The sequence below is a fragment of the Pomacea canaliculata genome, linkage group LG11, assembly GCF_003073045.1.
Source record: "Pomacea canaliculata isolate SZHN2017 linkage group LG11, ASM307304v1, whole genome shotgun sequence".
Classification (NCBI taxonomy): domain Eukaryota; kingdom Metazoa; phylum Mollusca; class Gastropoda; order Architaenioglossa; family Ampullariidae; genus Pomacea; species Pomacea canaliculata.
Genome location: NC_037600.1, coordinates 17,140,877 through 17,157,657, shown reverse-complemented (window position 1 = coordinate 17,157,657; position 16,781 = coordinate 17,140,877). Strand labels below are relative to the sequence as shown.

The 16,781-nt window shown below is 41.3% G+C and overlaps 1 protein-coding gene across 1 annotated transcript in view; it reads right to left on the bottom strand.

Annotated features, from left to right (window-relative positions):
• Positions 1 to 12,963: 12,963 nt before the first annotated feature.
• LOC112575618 (cholesterol 7-desaturase-like) overlaps positions 12,964 to 16,781 on the bottom strand; it is a 28,057-nt gene continuing 24,239 nt past the window's right edge. The window contains exon 6 of the mRNA XM_025257593.1: positions 12,964 to 16,656. Coding sequence (XP_025113378.1) covers positions 16,489 to 16,656 — 168 coding nt within the window. The 3' untranslated portion in view covers positions 12,964 to 16,488. The remainder of the gene's footprint in view (positions 16,657 to 16,781) is intronic.

Sequence of the window (16,781 nt, the reverse complement as noted above, 5' to 3'; positions counted from 1 at the left end):
TTGATGTTACCTGCCGTCTGCCCATGAGTACAGGCGTCGTGTGTCTGCTGTCCTTCATCGTAAATCATTGCTCCACTGTAAATGCCGCCTCGAACTTAATAACAAAAAACTGAAACGAAGGGAAAGGAGAGGCGAAACGAAAACGAATTTAAAGACATAGCAGAGTTCGACGATTAAGTCATAGGATGAAAAATGTGTAACCGGTAAAGAGCGGGATTTATTTATTATTATTTTTTATTTCAGCCAGTCGTGGAATGGAAATCGATTCAGTGGGGTCATTTCTGGGATGGGTGGGTACTTGTCGTCCCTCCGTAATCGGACAAACAGAGACAAATATGTCTGTCAAAGCTTTTGTATGAAAGGTATCTAGCATTCATCCGGTTAAAAGGCTTCAGGCGGACTTTTGTGAAAGCCAGGAACTATTGCAGACGAGCATCTTTTAGTATTATATGAAATAGTCTATCGTACAATTTCTATCTTCCATAGCAAGTGAAAATGACACTTTTGATGGCGAGTGAACAGAAACCTGGACTCCAGCACTCCAGCAAAAATTTTCACTCCAGCAAAACTTGTACCGAAGTTTTCTTTCGAATCACTTTCCTTTGTCTATTTAAATAAAACCGAATTTGGTTATCTAGAAACAACCAGAATTAGATCGGACCTTCTATATGTTGATAACAGTTCTGCTCCAGTCTTCTTCCATTTCTTTTCCGTTTTTCTTCTTTGTAAATATTCGATTTATTTTTTACTTAACTCTTCAGAATTGTGTCCCACAACTAACCATTTGTGAGATTGCTGTCTTTTATTTTTTAATAAAAATAAGGACAATGGGTATTTTACAGCCACTATTTAAATACCAAGCTTTAGTTTGGCTTTACTGTGCCTTTAATTGTCTAACAGGATGTCACGAATTCTGAACAGCAGGACTTGCTCTTTTCTTTTTTTTTTTGTCCTACTATACTCGCACACTTCGTGTTCGAGAGGCACGCCTTCCATGATCACGAAACTCCCTTGACGGACGACCTCTTGAGTAATCTGCTTGAATTGTCATGCTCTCTCGTTCCCCAACCCCTCACCCCCAAGAGAAGTGGGGTGGAGGGCACACTCTCAACCGTCGCTGGTGTTAGACTTGCTGACGACGTCATTGAAGTGGTCAGCGTTACAACCTTTGCCACAGCCTTCACCTGGCGGACAGTGGCAGGGATCGTCCTTACTCCCCTGCTCCTTTCCACCCCCTCCCGACGGTCTTGACTGTTGACTGGAGACCACCATGCGGTGTCAAGGAGTATCGTCGGTCCGTTACTGCGACAGCCCAGCGATGACGTCATATTACCGTACGATTGTTGTGCTGTACACAGATGTAGTCACATCACCAGAAGCAAGATAAGTTTGATACAAGGATGAGTGTATTGAAGAGCAATGCCTGGAAAGTCGAGTACTCAAGGGTTTGCAAGCTTATACCTACGAAAAAGTCTTCAAGCCAGATAATCTTAGACCTACCTTAAGGTCTTCAGATATATGTTGAGACCTGTATACCATTAAACTCAACACGCCAGGTAAGCTCATACCTCAAGCCCGCCCAAATCGTCCCATTTATCTTCCGCAGCTGCCCATGGCCACCCATACTCAGTTACCCCTATGTTAAAAGGTCGCACTTTGTGTGGTTTATTTGTTTGTTAGTTCGCTTACTTCTCTTCAGTCGTATCCTACAGGCTTTATGATGCATCCTTTCAAAGTGACAACAGGTAAGCATGAAGCCGTCATTATTATTATTTATTTCATTAGTCGAGCCTTCTTCAAAAGGTAGCTACTACGGGGCAGACCCTTGGATGTGGGCCAACAGGTAGTTTATCTCACTCTGACAGCACTTCCCTCTCTCCTTACTTTCGCCAAGGAGGGGAAGAAGATCAGGCATGCACCTGGGGCCCGAATGGAGGAGCAACAGAGGGAGGACTCTAGTTACAGAGAGTGCAATACGAGAGGTCGGGGCGTGGAGTGAGATATACAGTTACCGATTTCAGTCCCCTTGCTTAATTGAATCGTCCTGCAGACACTCCAGTTAGTTGTAAATCGTCAGTACTGGCTTGGAAGGCGAGAGGAACGGAGAAAACCTCACTTTTTTTCCTACCCTTCCTTTTGATCTTCTATCTTCTTCTTGGACTTAATGTTACGATGTTATTCAAAAAAACAAAACAAAAAAAAAACAAAAAAAAAAAACAACAAATAAAATAAAAAATTGAAGCGGCTTCACATAGCAGATGTTTGCTTTTTTGCTGATCCCTCTGGATTGAAATGAAACCTACCCCTGACCAAACAAAGAATATAATGTCGACTTATTGTCATATCATATTAGAGATACATTTGCTTAGCTGTTTCTTTGTTGCCCTTGTCAGCTGCTGCTCTTGAAAAATTGTGGATCGAGCATCATCGCAGAGCAATGAAAAGAAAAGAAACAAACCAGGCACGATCAACAATTCGCTCAATAGATAAATAACATTACATATGGTTTCTCTCGTTGACGATAAAACATCTGCCAGTAAAGAGAACTGAAAGATTTTGTTCCTTGTAAGTAGAAAAATTGTTTTTTTTGGAGAGGGGGGGGGGAGGGATGGGTACATTATTTTTGTTTTTTGTTGTGCCATAAACTTGTTCCACTGTACCACTTTCTGTCCATCCGACATACTACAGAGCTCAGTCTATAAACTCTATATCGTTTGTGGTCAACTCCTGACCTTTCGTGTGTCATCATTAAGGAAGGAATTAACGCGCACGAACACAAGAGCTACATCAACCGACGATTTATCATCTTATTTGTTGATGTGCTTATTACGCCGCTATCCGTGTGAGAACGGCGAGCAACTCGCTAGGGGGCGCTGGGAGTGTGACGCCATCAGTGAGAGGGAGCGATGGCGGCAACGTCTTTACCTGACAGGTGTGGCGTCGACAGCCCGCTGCTACGTGACGCATTTATTGCTGCAACGGTGCGTGCGCCGACTGCACAACGACGAACGGCGCAGCACGCCGACTGACAGTCAGACATAGAATAAAGTTGCTCGACAAGCGCGCACACATACACGTACGTACACATACACGCACACATGTACTCACCTCACACACACACACAGTGCAAACATAGGCTCGGGCTCAGCACCCGGGTTGGGGGGTCCGCTCGTTTGTTCTCTCTCTTCACAGAGATAGAGGACAGATAAGAGGAAATTAAAAAAAAAAAATTCTACTCGTTATTCTGCGCTTGTCAAAATCTTGCGGCTGTTCTTTCTTTCCTCATCTTCATCATTAATATAAAAGAATATTACGTGCAGGAAATAGCTTGTTTTAAAGTCTGACTTATTCACTTTCCTAGATTATTGATATTTCATTTCTCTTTGTGAGGGGGAGGTGGGTTTGGAAAACTAACTTTTCATTCTTACGATCTACCTTTCCGTACAGGGTGGGCAGAGAACAACACTACATCGACTAGAGAGATGCCTCTGTAATCTGGTAACACAACTGACAAAGAAGGGGCAGAGGAAAATTGATGGGGACTGTGGGTGGGTGGCTGGTATTCACGCCTTGCGGGTTCCAGTGAGCGAAGCCACGTGGTCGCGAGGCGGACGTCAGAAGCAGACGACTTGACAGTTCGATTTGAGGTGGGGGGACTAGTTGGGAGGGGGGAGGCCCGCCAGGCTGAACCTGACACCGACGTGGAGGCAGAACTAATCAAGCTGGGCTGGGAGACAGCCACAAGATACAACGATGTGCAACAACTACGCTTTCAGACAGTCGTATCGCTCGATTCGATGACTTGGACGATGTTCGTTATTTTTTCCTGGTGCCAGAATTTGATTTTATATCTCTCTTGTGTGAAAGTGAGTAGAATCGAAATCTTTCACAACCAGAGACAGGAACACAAGCCCATCAGGATTTAATGTACAACAACAACAACACCAACAACAACAACAACAACAACAACAACAACAACAACAACAACAACAACAAAAAAAACAACAACCAAAAAACCCAACCAAACAACAACAACAAAAAAAAACACACACCAAACAACAACAAAACATCAGAAATAAAAAAACTAGCATAGGAGATTAACGATACAGGCGTTCATTTTCATAGTGCTGCTTCCAATGCAGTGAGAAATAGATTGTTTTCACATAATTTCAACATTTTCATTTTTAAAAATATCAATAAAATGCAGGTTTATTTCAGAAAGAACTATAATCTTCGATTCTTATTAAAGAACATGCTTTATCTTTATGGATTGTACTTTAAAAAAAAATGGCAGACTCCACGTTTTTTGGAATGAAGATCCTCTCATGACTACTTTATATCTGGGATAAATTACAAATTCCAAAGATTAATTCCACAATCTTGTAGTGAAGAAATGTGTGGCTTTAGTTAAAATTAAAATCAAAGTTGCATGAAAGTTAGCAGAAAATAGTTTCACCGCTTTCCAAAATTGAGAGCTGGGTGTTTATGAAAGGAATAATGTTTCTTTCACATTTCAGGACTTCGTAATGATGATAATGAGTTAAACTCATTTGAGAATTATGTTATACTCGAGCTAGCCTTTTTGTTTCCTAATGTCTCGCTGTTGGGTGTTAGTGTATCGTCCAACAGGTTGTATCTGTTGATCCTCATTGCCCCTGTGTTGTCCTGTTTGATTGGCATGCGGGCAGGCTCTCCCCAGAACTTTTGTAACTAGTTTCCACGGACCCGGGCTCTAATATCGGGCAGGAAAATTACACTGCAGCCCCCTTTGTGCCTCTCAAAGCGAGGAAATCTTAAACACAATCGTCCTCCCAACCCCATTGGCCTCGTCTTTCTCGCCGCGAGTCAGGGAGATACCCTACACCCACCCACCCGTGTTGTATAGCAAGCACTCGTGGCCAGTGATAAGTAGTAGGTACAGTCTTTGTAATTATCACAGTATCATCGCTTTCTGATCGCACTCTGTCTAATGTTCATTTGAACAGGAGATGCCACAGGGGCCATTGAACAAAAAGTGCTTCAAAATAATGAAAATCATGATGTCAGCCTGTATAGCGCAGCATCACACTAAAGGTTGTAAGTTCTCCAGAGATGTATATTGTAAATAAGATTTGTCGGATCTGAAAGGGAAGGGATTGTCACACTGTGGATGAACAAGAAGGAAAAGTGCGCTGGGTAGATATCTGTGCCAGAGTACGAGCCTCCAATGTCATGAGATGGAGTCAGCCACCAGGAATCAAATGGAAACACTTATTTCTTGGCATCAATACTCGAGGGGTGGTGTGGAGTGGTGTAGAAAATATATCATGGGATGATTGGCTGCTTATAATTAATCTCGTAGCTTCCGATCCCCAGATTCGGAGCTACATATAGAAATTTTGCACATGGTTGGTTTTTTTCCCCTCTTATTAATCACTGTTTGTTTGTTTGTTTTGTTTTTTTTTTTGCTTTTGGCAGTTGTTTTTAGGACAATATTACCCATGATATGAAAAACAACACTAGATTTTTTTTCTTGTCCTTCCATTGTTTCAATTCGATAATCAATGTATCCCGTTTTTTTTCCAAAGCAAATTCTTTGTTCAGTGAGAAGTTTGTCCGCTGTCTTGATGTGTCTGTGGTCACTTGCACTAGTGGGCGAAAGGGGGTGGGATAGGGTGGAGCAGGTGAGTGCGAGGTGGACTGTCCTGTAACTACAACCGAGGATCATTTTTCAGGGTGGAGCGGGTGGAGGTGGACTGCCCTGTAGTGACAGCCTGTGATCAGCGAGTGGGTGGAGACTGGGTTGACTCGATCCCTGCTCGGAGGTGAAGAGTTCAGCCACAAAAGTACCCAGTCGACCCCTGCTATGCGGACGACCATTTTATTATAATTTCCCAGTTCCCTATTAAAAAAAAAAAAAAATTAGAAAAATAATGTGTGTTGTTTTCGTTTTCATGGCGGCCATATCAAACTTTTGTTGTTGGTTAATGAAAGATATGTTATGTTTTTTAATTCAGGATCTTTATGTTGTTTTTGCTTTTTACTGGCGATCTGTTTTTATTTTTATTGTTTGAAATGTATGATCTGTTGTTGTTTCAAGACCTCATAGTGTTTGCTTTTTGAAAATTAAAAAAATCTGTTCTTATTTAGTGCAAAATCTGTTGTGGTTTAGCAAAGTATATAGCAAGATCTGTTTTTGTTTTGTGCTTTATTACTCTTGCTTTAGTCGAAATTTGTTTCTAGAAAGATCTCTTGATTTTGTTGATAATCTGTTTTGTTTTATTCGAGTATCTCCTTTTACACAGAGTAAATTCTTTTGCTTTAACGAAAGAGGTTTTTTTAAAAAAAAAAATAACTGAGGTCTGTCTTTTTTTATATACTATCCTATTCTCAGTTTTTTCCTAGGGTACGAGCTGTTTTTGTTTTTTGTGTGTCTTTCTGTGTGTGTGGGAAGATCTTGCTTTTTTTGTTATCTTATTAAGGATGATCTCTTGCTGTTTTTCGAGACCCGTTGATGTTTTATGCAAGATCCATTTTTGTTTTTGCCCACGGGCGTTGTTTTTATGGAAGGTCTCTTGTTGTTTATTCAAGACACGTTGTTTTAAGCAAGATCCGTTTTTCTGTTGACAAGGGCGCTGTTGTTGGTCGGACGTGCGTGCAATGACGAGGGTATGGAGGACGAGGAAGCCTTCACGCCGGTCTTCGGCAGGCGGCAGTAACTAAAGAAAAAAGTCCGTTTGTAGACGGATAAAACTACAGCCTGGCGCCAGGCTGATAGGAACTGTGGCAGCAGGTTAAAAAAAATATTTTGAGGTAATCGAGAGAATAGCGGAGTCGGCCATTTTCCCAGACTTGCTGTTTGGTATGCGCGTGCAGTTTTAGGTTGCACCATTTGCATTCAACAATGGCTGTTAAGAGACAATAAAACATTTTTTTAAAGTTATAGTTATATTTGAAGTTATAGATATGGGCTGTATGCCTCTCCCTGCACAAAAGAAAGAGCCTAAAGATAAAGCATCTCGCCCTTTAGAAGAAGAAGAAGAAAAAATTAACGTCGGTGGCAACTTTTCGCTTGCAAAACAAGCAAAAAACACGACCAGAATTTATTCACAAAGTGAAAAAAAAGTGTTCATAAAAAATAAGGTTTTAAGGCTCGTTTACACTGTTTAACTTTTTGGATTAAGCTGTCAAAAACAGGAACAATAAGATAAGAAGAAACTTCGATTTAGTTTTAATCGAAAAAGGACCAAGATTTTGTTTTAATAGTAAAAGGACCAAGAGTTTGTTTACAACTTTTTCAGGTTAGTGTAAAAATAAATTGTAAGAAATTTTTTGAAGGAAATTAGTACTTCAGTTTCAGACATTTCTAGCATAGATATCGTTATTTTGATGAGAAATATAAATTAAATGAGGGGTAAGTAGACATGCCGTGCATTAAAGAATGTACCGCTAACTTAATTGACATTGATTGAAATAAATTCTTACATATATTATAGTAGATGTGAGTTAAAGAAAATGAACTACAAGTAGGGGAAAGATAACTTGGACTGTTTACATTTGCGGTAAATTGACTTCTGCTCTGCTGCTCTACATGCTTATTGTTGTTTCTTATAAGTTATTTTATCGTTTTTCTTTGCTCTCATGATGCTCTTCCTGCTTGTTGATGCATGTGTATTTAAAAAAAAAATAGTTGCACCGAATCCCTTCAACGATGGTTGGCGAGCAACATCTGGCTGTTACAGCTCGTATACAAATATTCCCCTCACACTTGAAGTCAGTGAAGGTGTAAATTTTCTTCTCACCAAAATTAGCGAAAGCTTAGCGAAACGAGTGCCAGGGCTCTGCAGAAAATATGTTTATAATTAGAAAGTTTCTAAAGGATACAGAGCATAAATTTTTTTTTCACTAATGCGCAATTTTTAGTGCAGTGAAAGTACATCAATATGAAAAAAATATATATATGTAGTACACACATGGAGGAGTTGATGGTATTTACAGAGTGTTTACACACATGCTACATGTACAAACATGAACATCCACAAATAAACTAATACTGTACACTCAAATGAATTTTTACAAGCCAGACCTTCTTCATTTGCTCATCCTTTGTGGTCAGTGACTTCCGCCTTCAGTCGGACTGTGTGAAGGTGGATTTATGGTACACTCTCTACGAGTGCCGTTAATCTCAATAATCAATCACATTCTTCCGCCGCAAAGTCTCACCCTCCCTGTTACCTTCATTACAACGACCGGTGCAGGGAGAGAACAAGCCCCTCCACTCCCCTCCACACACACCCCGGCCTCATTACGAGGGTCCCAGTAAGTAACCAGCCACAAGCCCCGCTGATTTATGATCCCCCCTTGCATGCACATCCACCTCCCCCTGCCACCCTGCTGTTCGTGGCTCGTGCTGACACTCAAGAGGTCCGCTTCACGGCGAGATAAGGAACGAGCAAACTTAATTTCTGCAGCACTTCTTACCTGCCACACAAACAGCGCGAGGCAAGCTCGAGAGGTCACCACAAGCTTACAAGTTCTTAAACCTAACAACCTAAACAAATTCTATAGAATAGTTTTCTACATAGACATCAGTAAAATACAGCAAATAAGCTATATACATACAAATATAAATATATGGGGTATCAAAGAACCTAATGTCGGAAAGGTGTTACTATCAAATAAAATATTTCATTAAAATGATATTTGTTGCTGGGTTAGGGATATAGTTAGGGTCAGATTCTTTTGCAAAAAAAAAAAAAAAAAAAAAAAAAATTAAAAAAAAATGTGTTGGTCTGAGATTAGAAGTCGCTATGTATACAATATGTGTTGTTCAGATAAACAATCACAGGTTTCTTTTGGAGATCAACTAGTACAAGTTACTTGTAAATGATTGAGATGAGGGGCCATGTACTAGGCGAATTTTCGTTCATTCTCTCTCTCTACACACACACAAGTATAGAAGTATGGATTCTTTTATCCCCCTAAAAATGTTAAAGAATGATTTATGAGCTAACTTCTGATTTACATGAAAGCAGTGTGTGTGTGTGCTTGGTGGGAGAGGATGTGTTTGTTTGAGGTGCGTGTGTGTGAGAGGGAGAGAGAGCGAGAGAGTGTATATGCGTGTAAATAAGTTTTTTTTAAAAATTGGACAAGCGTTGAGAAGACTGATTTATATCACGATTGTAACAATCTCGCTTTCTTTTCCAAGCAAAAAGGAGAGGTAGTTGCGTGTCTGGTGTCATCACCAATAATGGCGGTAAAGAGTCATTTCTGTAATTGTGAGAAGATAAGATAGAGTGGATTTTTCCTGCACTGACGATAAAGTTCAAGAGAGTGTATATTTTTCTGTACTGATGACACATGACGGGGCTAGAAGAATGAACTAGCCTAACCTTTTCTATACTGATGACAGGATACGAGAGACAAGCATGCAAAGGACACTGCAGTGTAAAATAATATTCCCTCTCAAGTAAAACATAGTTACGGCCCTCGTCACCGATGTCCCTGCAATGAAAACTAATTATCTTTGCACAGGTCAGGAACTATCTTCGCTCAATATTTAGTACGATCGCCTGGTCACAGCAGGTGTCACAGCTGTAGCCAATATAAAGGCAAAAAAAAAAAAGGGCTTTAAATGAAACAGTTGTTCTGGCGACACGGCGGAAGTAGCATGAATCAGATTCTTTATTTTCCCAATTTTTTAATTTTTTGTTTACTCTTTCCTTGCATTCCACCCCTCCCTAGACTGCGCCCTCGGTCGCTCTTCTTTCTTTCTCTCAGCGCAGTGTGTTTGTGAATATGTACGTGAGTGCACCTGTGCACCCTTGTCTTCTGAGAAAGTGCGTCAATCGAAGTTGTGCCCTGTCCTGCAGCACTATCCACCCGCTGGCACCGAGCAGAAGGGTGGCGAGCATTGTTCTCCGGCGCAGCAGCTGTCGCCTGATACAGCACTTGACTGCACGACACAGCACGGCACACGACAGTGCGCGTCAGACAGCAGCTCGAGAGGCAAGGATGGCGTCCTCGAATATCCTTCCGCTCTCTCCTACCCATCCTTAATTAACAAAAAAACCCTGTTTCAAACAGCCAAAAATCCACGCACCAGCAATCGTTAATACCTAATTAATGTTCGGTCTTCTGTTGGGAGGAGGTGGGGTGTTTGTGGGGTGTCAGCTGGACAAAGGACACGCAGGACAGCGGAAAGTAGTGAAGGATGTGAAGTACCGAGAGAAAAAAAAAAAAAAAGACATGAAAAGGATATAGCGAGCTCCTTTGTTTACTAGCCACTCCACAGCTGTGACAAGGTTTAGTACCGAAGGCGAGGCTCGTCCCATCAGCTTTCCCAGTGGTTTGTGGACCTTGACTTTTTAGAGGATCCATATAGTGTTACGCTCATCAATGGTCGTGCTTGGAGCTTTACCGGTTTAACGGATCTGTGACGTCAAGGATATATTCGACATCAATGGTAGGAGACGGGATGGGGGTGAGGGATTTTGTTTATTCCTACTGCCAACGGTAAGGTGACCAGACGTTTCGGGGGCAAAAGCGGGACATGTGCCGATGATGGTGTCGTCACCGTCAAAGAACGCCGAAAAAAGTGATTTTTAAAGATAACCGGGACATTTGATGGACTTGCCAGAAAGCCAGAAAGCGGGACATTGGGCGTCCCACCCGATGAGCAGGCGGGACACGAGGTCAAAAGCGGGACTGTCCCGCCTAAAGCGGGACGTCTGGTCACCTTAGCCAACGGTCTTTCTGGAGGGGATAACAACAGACTGCAGTTTTATACACCATATAAATAATATGTATACATGTTATGAATACGCTTACTAAAACGATCGTAACATCATACAATGTTTTCCTCCAAATGTGTGCGTATTCGGACTGTAAGAAAGGCCAAAGCACTCAAACTTTTTAACATTTGTTTCACGTGGTATACCCGTAATTGTTGCTAATTCTTGTTTGTTTTCGCATTAAACTTCACTCAGTATAAACATTCAAAAATTTGCAAGTTCTCATTTTCGATTATAAAAACACTTCAACCAACAGGCACAGATTATTTTATATCAATAATGTGTACGTGAATTTTGAAAATGTTGTCTTAAATTAATCTACTTGCTTCTTAAGTCCTGCTTTCAAAGAAAAACTGGCAAGGGAAGCAATTAAAAAAAAACAGTTTCATTGCGGTTGTATCCCTTTGATAATCGCGACCTTTCACCTTGGGTAAGAAATCTTTTTTTTCAATGACCATTTTGATATTTATAACATCTTTCGGGAGCCATACAAAATTGTTTACTAAAAAATTAGCTTGCTGTGTTTGGTCAAGCTGTCGTTTCGCCACAACGTGTGAACACGTTTGCAATGTGAGCAATCCCAGCCTGCCCCGCGCTGGTGTCCTCTGAGTCACCGCGGTCCGTCTTTTCGCAATTATGTGCTCGAAAAATATTCTCTGCTCTTATGAAACGAATAGCAAAACAACTGTTTAGCGTCTGTAAAATATATGCTTATAAATGGAAAGAGAAGACAGAGTATATGGTAACAAAAATTTATTTTCCTAATGCATAATTTTCTGTCTGAGGCTATGCAGTGAAAGTGTATTAATAATTAATAATTATCATGAATATTTAGTACATACATATCTTCTCCTAAAGGACGAGTTTATGGTATTTCAAAAGACCTGCTACAAACTAACTTATGCACAAATAAACTAATACACCGAAACGAATTTTTATCAGCCAAAATTTTTCATTTGTTCCTCCTTTGGAAATCCATGAAAGGATAATGTTGGAAATTTGTAGGCTTAAACTGTACACTGAGATACTCATCAATGTCGACGATCATAGTTTTATTGTAAGAGCCGACATGGTCGAAAAACACTACAGATATCAACAGCCGACATCAAATGTGCTTGGGGTGAAGGTTACAGTCATCCACATAGGCTGCGGGCAGCCACGATATGATCATCTGTCTGTCCCCTCATGTGCTTGTATGTGTTCTGTAATGGACTTCCTCGCTTGTCCCTCAAAATTTATGCTGTTATGTTTAATTTAATACAAACTTGTGTTGCTATGAAAAACGATCAGATTTACTCAGTCTCACCTAGAGCGGTCCGGTGGCGCAACGGTTAGCGCTGTTAGCGCCTGTCACCAATACAGTGAAGGTTGGCTGCCCTGAGTTCATTTCTCGCCTCGGGCACGTTGTTCTTTCTCTGCACGTGACATCTGTTTACAGGGCTGGCTGCTTGCCGTGATATAGCCTTAGCTGCTGACACGGCGTAAAACACCAATTTCCCCCTCCAGTCTCACCTACTGTTGTCTGAGCCAGGCGTTCCCCACCCTTATTGTACATCCACCCGCGTGGTTCCAACATCCGCTGCTCTGGCCTACTATCCCACACATGCTGATAATACACACTTTTTAGTGTCTGGCCTCTCTTTCCAGAAGTCCAAGCGAATTGTATAAGCTGGATGAGTCGCCACTTGGTCAACACTTCAGGGAACTGCACCGGCTTCTTCACGGACGTTCTCCAACAGTATAAATTAGTAGCTCGGGTGCTTGGCCACGGGTGGTTTGAACTGTGTGCAACAGACTCAAACTAAGTTTTAAAGCTCAAAACAAAGTTTTGAACCAAAATTTAGATAAAGCTTTAAGTAGTTACAGCTAGTATTCAGCAAACGTTGGGAAGTTCAGCCATACCATAAGAATAAACAAAAACAAAACGTTGCTGGGTTCTAGCGCCAGTGGCTGGAACTGGTTGGATCACGTGATCCGAGTCAGCTGTCCTGTAGGAATGTCCCGTTGGTACACCTTTCAGGTAGAAAATCCACTGAAGGTTTAAAAGATTGAAGACTGCAGAATATTCGACGTGTCTACATGAAAATACTGTCGTCGGAGCGACTCGCCATTTGTCAGTCTGTCGCTGTCTCTCCCTCCCCTCCTCACACAAACAAAGTGTTTCTTGACATCAGCACTCAGCACACACTTCTATTGTTTGAGCGCTTTATTTCATTTGTTTACATACAAAACAAAAGTGAAGAGTAGTGACACAAGTTAGTATCACGTTGTGAGATGACAGTGTCATGGTACGAGGTGGAAGTGTCAGTGTCAGTGCCATGTTGCGTGATGACGGTGTCATGGTGTGAAATGACAGTGTTAGTGTCAGGTTGCGAGACGAGTGTCCTTGTTATGGTGGGGAATGACAGTGTCAGTGTCATGGTAGGAAATGACAGTGTCAGTGTCATGGTGCCAGACGACAGTGTCGCGAGAACAAAATCAATTCTTGGCGTTTTTCCAGCCATGTTCTTCTGGTGGAATGCCATGCTATTATATTTATGTCAAAACTGACACCTTCACCTGACTTTTCTCATCTCGCAAATCTTTGAACAGAGTCTGTAGCTATTCTGTAAGGAAACAAATTGAGCTGTCTAGAGAACATGAGGTCACCGAGGAGAGACAGAGACATGCAAAAAGCCATATATATATATTCTTCTTCTATTAACTTTGCATCATGTCCACACACATCTATACAAACACTTCAGAGGAAAATTATAGCACGTGAATTAGACAAAACAGTCACGTGACAGAAAATGAGCGCGGCATGACAGGTGAGCAGGTTTGGACACGATGTTTATTTAGAAATGAGACAAATACAAGTCACTCCACTCACTGCACGCTGGTAGGTCAAAGGTACAGTGTTCCTGTGAAAGCAGCTAGAAACTAGGTGACTGTCCTTACAAGCTTGATGATTACAATTATTATCGTACTTTATCGTGAAACTAGCATATAATAACACCACTAATATGAATGATATAACACATGGTTAACTTGCAAAATAAAATGGATTGAAGAATACCATCTTAGATGACTTTTGGTAAGTTTATAACTCCAGAACGAGAGATTTTCTGAAATTCGTTCTCGGGGGAAAAAAGCAGAAACAAAAAACAAAACGAAGCAAAAAAAACAAAACAAAACAAAACAAAACAAAAACAACAAACAAACCACTAAACAGCAGATGTTTAAGATACAAAAGTGTCAGTCAAAAGTCGTTCACAAATGTTAGAAATAATTGGCTTGTCACACGAACTGAAACCCGAGTATGCCCCCAAGAACCGACACACAGGTTGCTTGGTGCTGCAAAGCTCGGGTGTTATCATCGACACACGGTGTAAAACTCGATATGTAGTGTCTTTAGACAATTATTAACAGTCTTTGCTTCACACAGACTCGTACTATTCTTAATATTACTGAAATTTTCGTTAGATTATTTTTTTTAGCAAATTGTACGGACGACAGACATGACATGAACGACTGGAAACTTTCAAAGACAAGTGAGTGGGAGACAAGGAGTCATGTCATGTCATGTGTTATGGCAGTGTGAGATGGTCTAATGGCAAGATAATAATGTTTCATGGCAAAGTGAGAGGGTATTATGGCAAGATGACAATGTTTTATCAGAGAGGGTATTGTTGCAAGATGATAATTGTCATGGCAGAGTAAGAAGGGATGACAAGATGATAATTTATTAAAGCAAGGCCAGAAACAAGTGAGAGAGTGTGAACTGGCTTCCCCACCCCTCCCTGCTCACAAGGCCAGCGATAACAAGTGTGAGAACCTCGTGAGTTCCGCTCGAGCGGGTGGCCAGAGGAATGTCGCTGTTCAAATCACTTTCCAGAGGTTCCACAGTTTCACTTCAACGAGGTTACTAATTATGGCAACAAAATCACTGAGGAAAGTTCTGGACGGGTGTCGTCGGTTCAAGAATCACCTTGAAGCGAACGAACAGTAACAGTAATAACGACATACACACACATATAACCCACAAACTAACGCAGTCACGCATGGAAACGCACACACGCACGCACACAGAGATACAAAAACAATAATACAAAGATCGACAAAAGCACAAAACAAAACTATTAACAGTGCAGTCAACAGGGTTGTTTGGAAAGGAGAGCTTAGCACGCAAACAAATAAAAGGACATTGTAGGGTTCGACACACCTGGACAAACAAAATGTCTGGAGGCCTGCTCTATGCGTTCTAGGGCGAGAAAAGAACTCTCCGCTCTAAATTTGAAAACAACAGCAATTTTTATTCGTTATAAATGAAAGTTTCCGAACCTTCGGGCGAAATAATAAACCACTTTAAAGCCAGATTGAAGTCCCTTAAATCCTTTGACCGCAGAAAAGCTACAGGAAACATTTAAAATCAAGACAAGTCGAGGTTTAAAGAAATTGTGGGCGAGATTAAAGTGTCTAAGACCCTAACCTAAGGAAGCCTTAAGAGATCTTAAAAATATTAGTATCGAATTGATTATAAATATTATATTTCAATCCCAGTGTAGGACAAGTACGGTGTTTGTGACGATACATGGAAAGTAGGTGTCATGGAGACAAACTTGCCCCCGCGTGACATCGGGGTTATGTCCACACACCCCGTTTTCTTGGAACATCTGATTTCTTAGTCTTTTAGAGAGCTTTAAGGAATTGCAGAAAGCAGTCTACTAAAGTTCTTCTTCTCCATTTCATGCGCTGTCCTTGAGCCAAGCAAAATTCCTCTATTCAAAAATAAATTAGCCTTTTAAGAGATGCTTACTTTAAATATTTAAAGTACTGCAACAGCTAGCCAACGTGCGCTTTGGTGAACGTTTGCAAAAATTTAACCAAAAGTAAAAAGTTTTTGGATTTTGGCTGAGGAATAGACAGGAAGCTATATAAAAACTCCACAAATGGGTAGATAACTAAATGAAAAGATATACTAAGTGCGCGTGAAGCCCGTAATTAACCAATGCGGTACCCTGGGCTTGTGCAGTGGGGAACACCACATGGCTAGGGGTCTGACTGCTTGGCTTTAACCATCCAGCTCGCACCTAGCGATGTGCCATGCACACGGCCCCACTTCACCTACTTTTTAACTCTGACTTGCAGCTAACCGTCGTCTCTTGCGCACCTTTAAACACACTATGGCAGCTGTGAATTTTTTTTGTTGCTTCTTAACACTTAAAAGTTTCAGTTCAGAAAAATCTTTAATTCTCTAATTCTGTTTCTCTAGCCTTTATTTCTTAAGAGGAATCCTAATTTGCTTCCTACGAGCTTAACGAGACGATGGGTCTCAAAACAGTTCTCTACCGTGCTTCACAAAAATACAAAGAACTAAAATCTACATGTTTTGTAACCATGGTTACATCTCCCAAAGCAGTAAGGAAGTCATGAGAAAACAAAGACTAACGTATTGCTGTTGTTGCGATCATAAAAGAGGATAAACCTGCGAAGCCCTTGGAATCCTTACACACCACGTTCTTTCTCATTATCATAAATCACGCTGAGGCATTCTGGGAGGTTCAGTGACGTCACAAGGCCAAATGCTGTGTTGTCTCACACGTGCAGGAGAAAAGCTGTCATGGATTTGCAGCAAGACACAGCGAGGATGTTGAAAGGCGGTTTAGCAGTGGACTTGTCTGCGAGACACCAGGGAACCCTGAATGGTGAGGCTGGGCCACAGTCACGTGCACGTCTACCACTGCAGGTCGTCCTTGTGGAATTTCAGTCGAGGCGAGTTCTCCGAGTAGAACTGAGAGTACCAGCGACGGTGGCGGGAGATGAGGCTGTCCTCCTTGGACTTGACAAACATGGGGCGCGACTCATACTGCTTGTTGTTCCAGATCATGATGTCACGCTCCACCTGACAACGACACAATGCTGAGGTCAGAGACAGAAGGAAGCACAAGAGCGACAAAAATGAAAATAGTCAGAAAATGTCAAAGACGAACATTAATTCTTAATCAATATACTGGTGCTAATTTATAT